A 10,997-nucleotide genomic window follows, 5' to 3' on the forward strand; every position below is an offset into this window, starting at 1 on the left:
TCTTTGTGCAGCTGCCACGTAGTTTTCCTTCTCTGTTTTTCGTCTCTTTTATTCTCGATAAAGTCTGTCCTTTTCTGCTGACGGCGCACGAGAAAAATATAGCAGGAAAAAAACCACAGCAGCAGCAACGCAGAAATATCTATCGCTCATTGTTTTGAGTGAAATATCTTTTTTTTTTGAATTTTGAGTGAAATGAAAACATCTATCGCTCATGACCGGGCCAGTCTCACTCCTGGCTTCCCGGCCTCAAAGTAAAGCCCAGAACCAGATGGGTTATCCCGATGTTTTCCGCGGCGCAGGCCTCCGTGCGTCAGGCCCAACCACCGAACAGCCGGTCCGGCCGCCCTCCATGGACTCGTCGGCGACGCGGCCCCGCCGGCAGAAGACCGCGGCGCAGCTTCCCGTCCGCTCCCCGCTCGCCGCCCGACTAGTGGCAGGCACCGCCAGGTATTTGTCCTGTCCACGTCGCTAGTTGACGGCTCCGCTACGTACGCACTCTCCCTCCCGGCGCGGCGTCGTGTGTCCGGTGGCAAACCATGGCCGTGCCCGTGCGCGGCCGCTCGCCGGCGCCGCCGTGTCTGTACTTATTCCTCGCTGCTTCACGGGCTGGGCAGGTGCGCTCAGATTTCTCCCGCCGTGCTGCACTGTACTGCACTGCGCTGCACTGTACTGTACTGACGGTGCTGGTATATATGGGTTTGGCATCAGGAGAAAGCAGTACTAGCTGCGGTGCCAACTTAACTGGCGTGCAAAGTGGAAACCAGGCATTGCCTGGGGTAGTTCCTGAGCATTGCTTGTCATAGTCCATTGCTGTGGACTGCAATACGGCCGCCGATTTACTCGGATGGCGCGGTTAGTTTCTGTTCTGAACACACTCTTGACGACACATCTGAAGAGGCATCTAGAAAGGCTAATATTCGGGACTATTTATCGTTGCATATCCGCTGTTTATATATTGTTAACAATGTATCGCAATTACCATTGTTTGTTTTTTTGCAATTAAAGAAATAAATTAAACATTGTTTGGTATATTGTGACTGTAGTGGTTCATACATCATTTCATCTAATTCTTACCAATTCAGATGTGCAGCCGTTTGACACTAGTTCTATCTTTTAGTCTTCTTCATGCAACTAAAAGAATTAAAGTAAATGTCGCTGATCACAATTTAGTGAGTTTGCCATCAATCACTGGCTCAGTTTTCGCACCAGCCAGAATATCTTGCTGCTGAAAATTTGGTTATGCCTAATCGAAGAACTCAAGTCAATCTCATTCAAGAACGTCATATGCTGTTACATCCTTCCTATATGTGCTGTACATTACAAACAGAGATATCATACAAGGCCTGCAGCGCCTCCATCTGCACCCCTACAAACTTTGCTGGCTTGATTCACCATCTGTTCGTCTCACAAGCCATTTTAGCTATCCTCTACTTGTTTTTCCTCAAACTTTTCTTTGACCTCTTCAGGTTCGCCTAGGCTAATTCCTCTGTCGAAATTGGGAACTGTTATAGGTAGAGGCTCAATGTCATCTGGAGGGTCATAGTTTGGATCAGCAAGAAATGTAAGGGCCGTCACCACATCACTGATTAGTGGACGACTGCTTGCTTCTTCTTGTAGGCACATTGATGAAATTGCAAGTGCCTGGTATAGACCTTTTAAGGGGTACTTGCTGTCAAGTTTTGGATCAGCCATCTTGGTGAACTTCTTCTTATCCTTGAAGAGTGGCGCTGCCTGCAGATATAGCAGCATCTTAATGCCAAACCGTATGGGCAATCTGTATATCTCAAGTATGAGCTGTTTTACTTGGTTATTACTCCTTCCGTCCCAAAATATAAAGTTAGTACAAAGTTGAGTCACTTATTTTGGGACAGAGGGACTACAATCCAATATGACTACCAAGTGAAAATTTCAAGGCTATAGTATTTCTTGGTCAAGTAGATGTAAGTCTTACCCAGTGGACAAGAATTTGCTCGCGAGTTGGTTTCGTGGTGTCGATTGCTCGCCTCCCAGTGATGAGCTCCAAGAAAACTACACCAAAGCAATATATGTCTGACATCTTTGTTAACTTGCCACTCATGGCGTACTCGGGAGCGCAGTATCCGTACGTGCCCATCACCCTTGTGGTGACATGAGTTTTGTCGCCGACTGGGCCAAGCTTTGCAAGGCCAAAATCTGCCAACTTTGCACTGAAGTTCCCGTCCAAGAGAATATTTGATGCCTTGAGATCACGGTATACCACCGGTGGATTGGCTACCTCATGCAAGTACTCGAGGCCTCTGGCAGCATCAACTGCAATCTTCATCCGTGTATGCCAGGACAGCGGCTGGGATTTTGGAGTGAGATCTGCAGAATTCAAGTACCAAATCAGCGTCGTTACAAATGTGCGATCATAATTTCAGATCTTTCAGTTCTGCGGAATATGTTCGAGAACCACAACATTATTATTCTGTATTACCTAGGAGATGATCTTGTAAAGAACCGAGTGGCATATACTCATACACTAGAATCTTTTGGTCACATTCGGTGCAGTACCCGAGCAAGGTGACAAGGTTTGGGTGATGAAGGAGGCTAAGCATCAGCACCTCGACAAGGAACTCACGATTTCCTTGCAACCCATCCTTGTCCAGCTGCTTAACCGCTATGACCTACGTATGCACATAATTTACATCAGAAACGTGTTGCTGCTGTATGTAGCATAGCATCTTGAGGTGCCAACTTAATGAAACATAGAACAGGAAGCTGGGAGAAGGAATGCTTATTACTTCCATGGTCTCTGGAATGTATCCTTTGTACACCCTTCCAAAGCCACCTTCTCCAAGGAGATTCTCCTGGCTGAAAGAATTGGTCGCGTCTGACAGTTGACTGTGCGTAAACACTCTGCTAGGAATGTTGTGGTTGCCGATCCGTAGTATTTCCCCTGCCGCAGCCCTGGCCTTGGGACTATCTGCATTTTAAGATTTCTTCTCAATCAGAAATGCTTACTTAATCGCCCAAACATGAATTACTAATCCAGGATTACAAATTTCAGGGTGAAAGTAGGTCCAAGAAGAGGGCAATGCACAGACAACTTTCCTGAACATCAGTAACTTGTTGTTGCAATGTATTTGAACTGAAAATTCTTACCACCAGATTTCCTATGTAAGTACCTAAATGCTCGTCACATATCTGTGTTGGGCAAATATTCATTGATAAATTTGATATTGACATGCATTGCTGAATTTAGTTTCTCTGCAAAGATGGATAATAAGATGATGGAGGGCATTACTTGGGAGTGAAATCTCTTTCACAAGGGTTGCCAACTGTTTGTTCTTGGCCTTCTTGTTTCTCCAAATCTTGTTCTTGAACCACCTTTTCTTGTCCGGCTCAGAGCTCGATGCCCCGTTCTTCCTCTTCTTCTTTGTCTCTGATGTCGATGGCTCCTCCGCTTCATGTGACGTCCAGCCACAGAAACCGCGCCCCCACTTCCTCTTTGTTTTCTTTGTCTCTGATGTCGATGCCTCTTGCCCAGCCTCCCTCTTCTTCTTTGTCTCTGATGTCAATGGCTCCTTCGCTTCATGTGACGTCCAGCCACAGAAACTGCGCCTCCACTTCCTCTTTGTTTTCTTTGTCTCTGATGTCGATGTCTCTTTCCCAGCCTCCCTCTTCTTCCTGCCGCACAGGCCACTGATCCATGAACAGCAGCAAGCACAGCTACCACGAACCCACGAGCAGCAGCACCCGAGGCGTATGCTGCTGCATTTCACGGTGCGAAGACCATGAACCCACGAGCAGCAGCACCCGAGGCGTATGCTGCTGCATTTCACGGTGCGAATACCACGAATCCACGAGCAGCAGCACCCCATCGAATTGCTGGATCGACGCGAGAGTGGGCGAGCACTCTCGTGCCGATCATTACGATCACCGGATAAGAATTTTCACCGGCGGTAAGAAGGAGCGGCCGGAGGCACAGGTGAGCGCACAATTGTTCTCTCGTATCCCTAATCTGCACCCGAAGAATGTGGCGGTTTCCCTTTCCCTTGGAGGCTTGCTTGGATGATGATAGGTCTCAAACCAAGAAGCCATTTTTGGTCTGTTCTTTTTTCCTTCTAACTGTTGTTAGTTTTAGCCAGGGATATTGCCACACCCTCTTTTTTCGCATGCAAAATATAGGAGTCTGTTCGCATTCAGTGGCTGACAATGAGCTGAGACATGCAGCACATACTATATAGCACCAGTTTTGTTCTTTTTTTAGCCAGAAAAGCTTTTCATTTTGCATTATTACTGGGCTTTACTCTAGTTACATGAAAAACTGTGAACACACGTCACATTTATTGTATAGCTAAAGTGCATGCATGCCTAAGCACCATGCGAGCTGCAGAGAGTTCTATCACTGGCTGGCCGACAATGCGTCGCCGCCCTCCAGCCGGCACATTGCCGGCAGCTGTGCCGCGAGCTGCTGCGCCTTTGCCACCTTTAGGCTGGCCGCCTGGTGCTCCACGCTAACATGGTATGAGCTGTAGTAGCCTTGTTGCCCTTGTCCTGATTGCTGCCCTTGTCCTGTCTGTTGCAGAGAAGTTGGGTAGTACCCTTGTTGCCCTTGTCCTGGTTGCAGCCATTGTCCTAGTTGTTGCCCTTGTCCTGACTGTTGCGGAGAAGTTGGGTAGTACCCTTGTTGCCCTTGTCCTGGTTGCAGCCATTGTCCTGGCCGTTGCCCTTGTCCTGACAGCTGCGGAGAAGTTGGGTAGTACCCATGTTGCCCTTGTCCCGATTGTTGCCATTGTCCTGGTTGCTGCCCTTGTCCTGGTTGTTGCAGAGAAGTTGGGTAGTACCCTTGTTGCCCTTGTCCTAGCTGCAACGGAGAAGTTAGGTAGTACCCTGGTTGCCCTTGTCCTGGTTGTTGCCATTGTCCTGGTTGTTGCCATTGTCCTGGCTGTTGCCCTTGTCCTGACTCCTGCGGAGAAGTTGGGTAGTACCATGGCTGCCCTTGTCCCGGTTGCTGCCCTTGTCCTGGCTGCTGACCTTGTTGCCCTTGTCCTGGCTGCTGACCTTGTTGCCCTTGTGCTGGTTGCTGCCCTTGTCCTGGCTGCTGACCTTGTTGCCCTTGTCCTAGCTGCTGACCTTGTTGCCCTTGTGCTGGCTGCTGCCCTTGTTGCACTTGTGCTGGTTGCTGCCCTTGTTGCCCTTGTGCTAGTTGCTGCCCTTGTTGCCCTTGTGCTGGTTGTTGCAATTGTCCTGGTTGCTGCCCTTGTCCTGGCTGTTGCGGAGAAGTTGGGTCGTACCCTGGTTGCCCTTGTCCTGGCTGCAACGGAGAAGTTGGGTAGTATCCTGGTTGCCCTTGTCCTGGTTGTTGCCATTGTCCTGGCTGTTGCCCTTGTCCTGATTGCTGCGGAGAAGTTGGGTAGTACCCTGGCTGCCCTTGCCCCGGTTGCTGACCTTGTTGCCCTTGTCCTGGCTGCTGACCTTGTTGCCCTTGCCCTGGCTGTTGACCTTGTCCTGGTTGCTGTCCTTTTTGCCCTTGTGCTGATTGTTGCAATTGTCCTGGCTGCTGCCCTTGTCCTGACTGCTGCGGAGAAGTTAGGTAGTACCCTGGTTGCCCTTGTCCTGACTGCAGCGGAGAAGTTGGGTAGTACCCTGGCTGCCCTTGTCCCGGTTGCTGCCCTTGTCCTGGCTGCTGAGCTTGTTGCCCTTGTCCTACCTGCTGACCTTGTTGCCCTTGTCCTGGTTGCTGCGATTGTGTTGGCTGCTGCGAAGAAGTTGGGTAGTACCCTGGTTGCCCTTGTCCTGACTGCTGCGGAGAAGTTGGGTAGTACCCTGGTTGCCCTTGTCCCGGTTGCTGCCCTTGTCCTGGCTGCTGGCCTTGTTGCCCTTGTCCTGGCTGCTGACCTTGTTGCCCTTGTTCTGGTTGCTGCCCTTGTGCTGGTTGTTGCAATTGTCCTGGCTGCTGCCCTTGTCCTGGTTGCTGCGGAGAAGTTGGGTAGTACCCTGATTGCCCTTGTCCTAGCTGCTGCAGAGAAGTTGGGTAGTACCCTGGTTGCCCTTGTCCCGACTGTTGCAGAGAAGTTGGGTAGTACCCTTGTTGTCCTTGTCCGAGCTGCTGACCTTGTTGCCCTTGTCCTGGTTGTTGCCCTTGTCCTGGCTGTTGACCTTGTTGTCCTTGTCCTGGTTGTTGCCCTTGTCCTGGCTGTTGACCTTGTTGCCCTTGTCCTGGTTGCTGCCCTTGTTGCCCTTGTGCTGGTTGTTGCAATTGTCCTGGCTGCAGCTGCGAAGAAGTTGGGTAGTACCCTGGTTGCCCTTGTCCTGGCTGCCAATTGTCCTGGCTGCAGCTGCGAAGAAGTTGGGTAGTACCCTGGTTGCCCTTGTCCTGGCTGCCGACCTTGTTGTCCTTGTCCTGGTTGCTGCCCTTGTGCTGGTTGTTGCAATTGTCCTGGCTGCTGCGGAGAAGTTGGGTAGTACCCTGGTTGCCCTTGTTCCGGTTGTTGCCATTGTCCTGGCTGTTGCGGAGAAGTTGGGTAGTACCCTTGTTGTCCTTGTCCTGATTGTTGCCCTTGTCCTGGCTGCTGACCTTGTCCTGGCCGTTGCGGAGAAGCTTGGCCTGGATAGTATGAAACCTGCTGCGGAGAAGTTACACTTGGGTAATACCTTTTTAGTAGTGCAGGTATTCCCCAAAATATACGTTGTTGGAGTTGCTGCGGTGGCGTGGTCTCGCCGGGGTAGAAAGATCCGCCCTTGGGCGGCACCACGATTTGCTGCTCGTATTGTCCCGCGACCGGGCTGACGACGACGGGGTGGCACTCGGGGCTAATGTCTCGGAGCTGCTGGTCCATGACCTGCTGGCATGCCTTGAGCTCGCGCTCCTGGAGCTCCTGGAGCTCGCGCTCACACTGTAGTTGCTCAGAGGCCTCACCTTCAGCGACGGTGAGAGCCACGAGGGCGACGACTACCGCCACAAAGAGGACTAACCGCTTAGCCATCTCGGTGGACTATCAGTGAATTGATCTCTAGTTTGTGGTGCTCGGTGTTGTGGGTGATGATAAGATTGTGAAGGTTGGCTAGGCTTTTATAGGGACGAGGTGAAGGTTCAGGACCATGGCTGCGTGCACGGTGAGGTTTGTTTAGCCTAAGAAGAAAGCGCGAGAAGAACAAAATCGGTTGGAAAAGCGCAGTTTGCCAACACAAAAGAAGCTGGATAAGCAAGGAGCAATTGGAGCTTTGCAAAACAGATTTTTGGACAGTCTGCTAAAGCCACGTAATCGGCGTAATCCTAGTTCTGATGTATTGTTTGCAGAAGTGTGGATGTTTGTATACTGGTCTGTTCTTTTTTATCTAAGAAAAGTGATTATCCTTCTTGGGGTTTGGCAGAATATGTGTCTGTTAGCCATTGCTTTTGCAAATCTACGGCCACTCAAAGCTTCTAAGCATGTCGAGTAGTGGAAGGTAGCCTGCATGGAACAAGTAAATTGATAACTCCTAAAGCCCATTTCAGGTTTTGTTGCTTGTCATGTAGTTGGATTTCCAGCAACACGAATCCATGCTATGACTCACAATATCTATCCAGTGACTCACAACATCTATCTATGCTATGACCTGCCATACAAAAAAGTTGGTAGAATTTTGGACTTATGGAAACACCTTTTCATGACAAATGAACTAGCCAAACCATGTCTAAAATTAATATAGGATCTTCAGAGAAAATCCGCGTCAAATAGTTTGGTTTACACAGAATAGAAAATTTGTTTACTTCCCAAATGAGTTCAACTAATGCAGATTTAATTGTCCATTATATCCTCCTCCTATGTTTAACCTCTTATCTTCTTCTATGATCTCCAAGTGTTTCTTCCCCGCCCATGCCTCTCTGCATGTCCATTGTCTTTCCCTGGCCTCCGTAGACGATGCACTTCTTCTCTCCTTGGCCTTATCGCTTGCTCACGCCATCACTAATATTCCCTTGTAACTAGATGTACGCCACAAGTTGTTGCCGGAATGTTTTATATATTTGAATGAGATTTGGTTGTATGAGAACTAAAACTAAAAACATTCCGGCAACAACGTACCTCGGCATGGCTAACTTCCCGATGAGATTTGGTTAGCTATATTATATTTGGATATGAGAACTGAAACTAAAAACACATATGATTTATTGTGTTTGATTATTGTATATTTGTGAAATATTTATCAAATATAATTAGCCAAGTAAAAAGGAAATTATGTTGCATATTTGCATGCTGAGCTACGAAAGTGCCTTTCTACACCCACGAGCAAATGCTTTTGGTGTGAACAATAAAATAAAAAAATAGAACTTATTTAAAAGAATCTGATTTTTTGTGACATTAACAAATGTTTGTCGTGCACGCAAAAATCCAGCGCGAAATCACATTGGTGGAAGTCGTGCAAAAAAAAAAAAAATCGAAACTCCAAAATGCTTTTGTAAGTAACATTTTCGAAGCATCGATTTTGTTTCTTTACCACGCCTTCCACCAATGTGATTTTGTGTTGAAATTTTGCATGCACAACAAACATTTGTGGAAGTATGAAACAAATAAATTTCAGATTTTTTGAACTTTTTTTTGATTTTACTGTTCACACCCGGAGCATTTGCCCCTGGGTGTAGAGAGCTTTCTTCTATGCATGGTTGCATATTGAGGTGGGCATTTTCTTAAGTGACATGCTTGCATGTCGAGAGAAATATGTTAGTGGAGGCTAGTTATTTAAACTAGAGGGGTTGGGCGCGCTTTGCTGTGTCGTTGGGGTAAAAAAAAACTACTCCATCTGTTTCAAAATATAAGGTGTATTAGTTTTCTGAAAAGTTAAACCTTTTAAAGTTGATCAAATTTGTAGAGAAATATACAAATATCCATAATATCAAGTCGATATCATTGGATTAAGCATGAAACGAATTTTCATATTGTTTTCTCTCGACATCCAACACCTCAAGTTCTTGCTCCTTTGTTTTCAGGAGATGTCGGGGCTTACAATAAACTTCGCAAAGAGCGAGGTAATGGTGCTTGGCTACTCCACGGAGGAGGCGAACAGTATAGCTAACCGCCTTAATTGTCGCTTGGGATCCTTCCCGACGACCTACCTCGGCATGCCAATTAGTGATGCCCGCCTTTAGGAAAAAGACCTATGCCCTACGACCGCCAAGCTCCAATTCCGGGTAGAACCGTGGCAAGGGCGGTGGCTCTCCAAGACAGCTCGGGTGGTTCTCATGAACTCATCCCTTATTAGCCTTCTCATGTATATTATGAGATTCTATAGTCTTCATGAATCCCTCCACCAGGAGATTGCCAAGTACCTCTCCCGGTTTTTCTGGGCGGAAGAAAATAATAAGCAGAAATACCACATGGTTAAGTGGTCTGAGATCTGCAAACCCAAGGACCATGGTGGCCTTGGGGTGATCTCCTCAGAAGCGTATGAATATCACTCTCCTTGCCAAGTGGTTGTGGCGCATTGACCGGTGCCGGTGGGCTGAGGTTAGATATTATCCGCGCAAAGTATCTGCGCGGACAACCCCTTGCCTTTGCCCCCTGGGTTGGGGGTCCCAGTTTTGGCAGTCAATTATTCAATTGCTGCCGGTTCTCCGGATCGGCACGTCGATTGCTGTGGGCTCGGGTTCTAACACATTATTCTGGCTAGATAGATGGTCGGGAACTAGACCGTTCGCGAAAAGGTTATATGCCTTATTCTCGATTTGCTCCCACCCACAGATTTCGGTGGGAGCCGCCCTGCATGATATTGGCACCATCTCCTTTCGTCGCACCTTTGGGGAGCTTGAGCGAGCACAGTGGGACGAACTGTTGGAATGCGTGGCTCTACACACCCCCTCGCTCGAACCATACTCTGTAGCCTGGCACCTTGAGTCGAGTGGAACATTGTCGACTAAGTCCCTATACCGGGCAATCTTGCCGTCTCAGGGTCCCAATGAACTTACGCTTCTTTGGGAAATCAAGTTGCCGCTTAATTCGTATCTCCATGTGGCAATGGGTTCGTGGCCGCCTGCCTTCAGGCACGGAGGTCCAGAAGCGGAATGGTCCGGGTGATGGCCTCTGCCCCCTCCGTGGCATCCCAGAAGACTCCAACCACATCTTCTTTCGATGCCCGGCGACACGATTCCTATGGAGTTGCTTCCGGGACGTCGTGGGTGGGGCATGGTGCCATGATAACCTCCCTGACCTATTCAGGGAGGTCCTAGATTTCCCCTCGATTAGTAGGCCAACCCTTTGGGTCGCAGTGGGCACCCTGGCATGGACCCTCTGGAACTGTCGTAATAAACTGTGATCGAGCACGTCATTCCTTGTCGTGTCACTGATGCCATCTTTAAAATGTGTGGATTTCTACAGCTCTGGAGACCGCTTAGCAAGCGACATGATCGTGGCTCCATTGACTCCATCGTCGCCGGTCTTCGTTCTTCGGCTGCCGCGATGTCTCCGCCATCACCACCCCCTCCACCGGAGCCTGACTAGAGTTCTTTCTTTTTGTAGTTGGGGCTTGTTTGGCTGTGCCCCCAGCCGGACCTCATTTATTTGCTTCATGTACTCTGTCCTGTACTCTTATGTTGTTGGATGCTTGACGGTTGTGCTTTATAATATAAACCGGGGAAACCCTTTTTCGTACAAATCATATATTGACGTTTCTTTTTTCTCGGTGGTGAGAGGATGTGCGGGATTGATACCATCGACCCGGTTAAAATTGTGAACCAAATCTAAAATTGAATATTTCAATCGGATGGGAGAGCTCCAAATTTAGGGAGCATAATGAATGAAAAGAATTGAATGAGAGGGCTCCTTGAGAGAGAAAAAAACATCGACTCAGTCAAAATCGGATGATCCAATTTCAAATTGGAGACCTCAATTGACTTTTAGAATTCACAAATTAGGGAGAATAAGGAATTAAATAAGAGATCTCCTTCACAATTAGCCACCACCTTGCCATTATTATCTGGAGTTCAGCAAAGGCAAACTGAACATTACAGAAAACCTTGCCGCTGAAGAAAATGATGGCATCCGAACTAGTCATCTGGA

General features: G+C 48.2%; 2 protein-coding genes across 10 annotated transcripts; both read right to left on the minus strand.

The window, feature by feature from the left end:
* Window positions 1-1,331: 1,331 nt before the first annotated feature.
* LOC123182502 (probable serine/threonine-protein kinase PBL7) lies at window positions 1,332-4,078 on the minus strand. Its single transcript, XM_044595099.1, has 5 exons — window positions 3,266-4,078; window positions 2,763-2,944; window positions 2,456-2,645; window positions 1,952-2,343; window positions 1,332-1,731 (listed from the first exon to the last, which is right to left on the minus strand). Exons 1-5 carry the CDS (start codon window positions 3,840-3,842, stop codon window positions 1,417-1,419), a joined length of 1,656 nt encoding a protein of 551 aa, XP_044451034.1. The 5' UTR covers window positions 3,843-4,078; the 3' UTR covers window positions 1,332-1,416.
* Window positions 4,079-4,198: 120 nt separating this feature from the next.
* LOC123182501 (glutenin, high molecular weight subunit PW212-like) lies at window positions 4,199-7,018 on the minus strand. Of its 9 annotated transcripts, none has more exons than XM_044595095.1 (3): window positions 6,341-7,018; window positions 6,169-6,276; window positions 4,199-6,051 (listed from the first exon to the last, which is right to left on the minus strand). In XM_044595095.1, exons 1-3 carry the CDS (start codon window positions 6,948-6,950, stop codon window positions 4,367-4,369), a joined length of 2,403 nt encoding a protein of 800 aa, XP_044451030.1. In that variant the 5' UTR covers window positions 6,951-7,018; the 3' UTR covers window positions 4,199-4,366. The 9 variants fall into 9 exon arrangements, with proteins under 9 accessions (XP_044451030.1, XP_044451032.1, XP_044451031.1 ...); XM_044595097.1 differs by having other exon boundaries at window positions 6,196-6,285; window positions 6,350-7,017; XM_044595096.1 differs by having other exon boundaries at window positions 6,196-6,260; window positions 6,325-7,017.
* Between the last annotated feature and the right edge of the window lie 3,979 nt (window positions 7,019-10,997).

The sequence above is a fragment of the Triticum aestivum genome, chromosome 1D, assembly GCF_018294505.1.
Source record: "Triticum aestivum cultivar Chinese Spring chromosome 1D, IWGSC CS RefSeq v2.1, whole genome shotgun sequence".
Lineage (NCBI taxonomy): Eukaryota > Viridiplantae > Streptophyta > Magnoliopsida > Poales > Poaceae > Triticum > Triticum aestivum.

Bases quoted from the DNA above. Each gene is read 5' to 3' on its own strand.
- LOC123182502 (XM_044595099.1), bottom strand. From the start codon at position 3,842: ATGGGGTGCTGCTGCTCGTGGATTCGTGGTATTCGCACCGTGAAATGC. The intron at 2,945-3,265 runs GTAATGCCCTCC...CTTAAAATGCAG, and splicing joins GAAAGAGATTTCACTCCCAA to ATAGTCCCAAGGCCAGGGCT. The intron at 2,344-2,455 runs GTAATACAGAAT...TGAATTCTGCAG, and splicing joins TTTACAAGATCATCTCCTAG to ATCTCACTCCAAAATCCCAG.
- LOC123182501 (XM_044595090.1), bottom strand. From the start codon at position 6,950: ATGGCTAAGCGGTTAGTCCTCTTTGTGGCGGTAGTCGTCGCCCTCGTG. The intron at 6,286-6,349 runs GGCAGCCAGGAC...GCCAGGACAATT, and splicing joins AGGACAAGGACAACAAGGTC to GGCAGCCAGGACAAGGGCAA.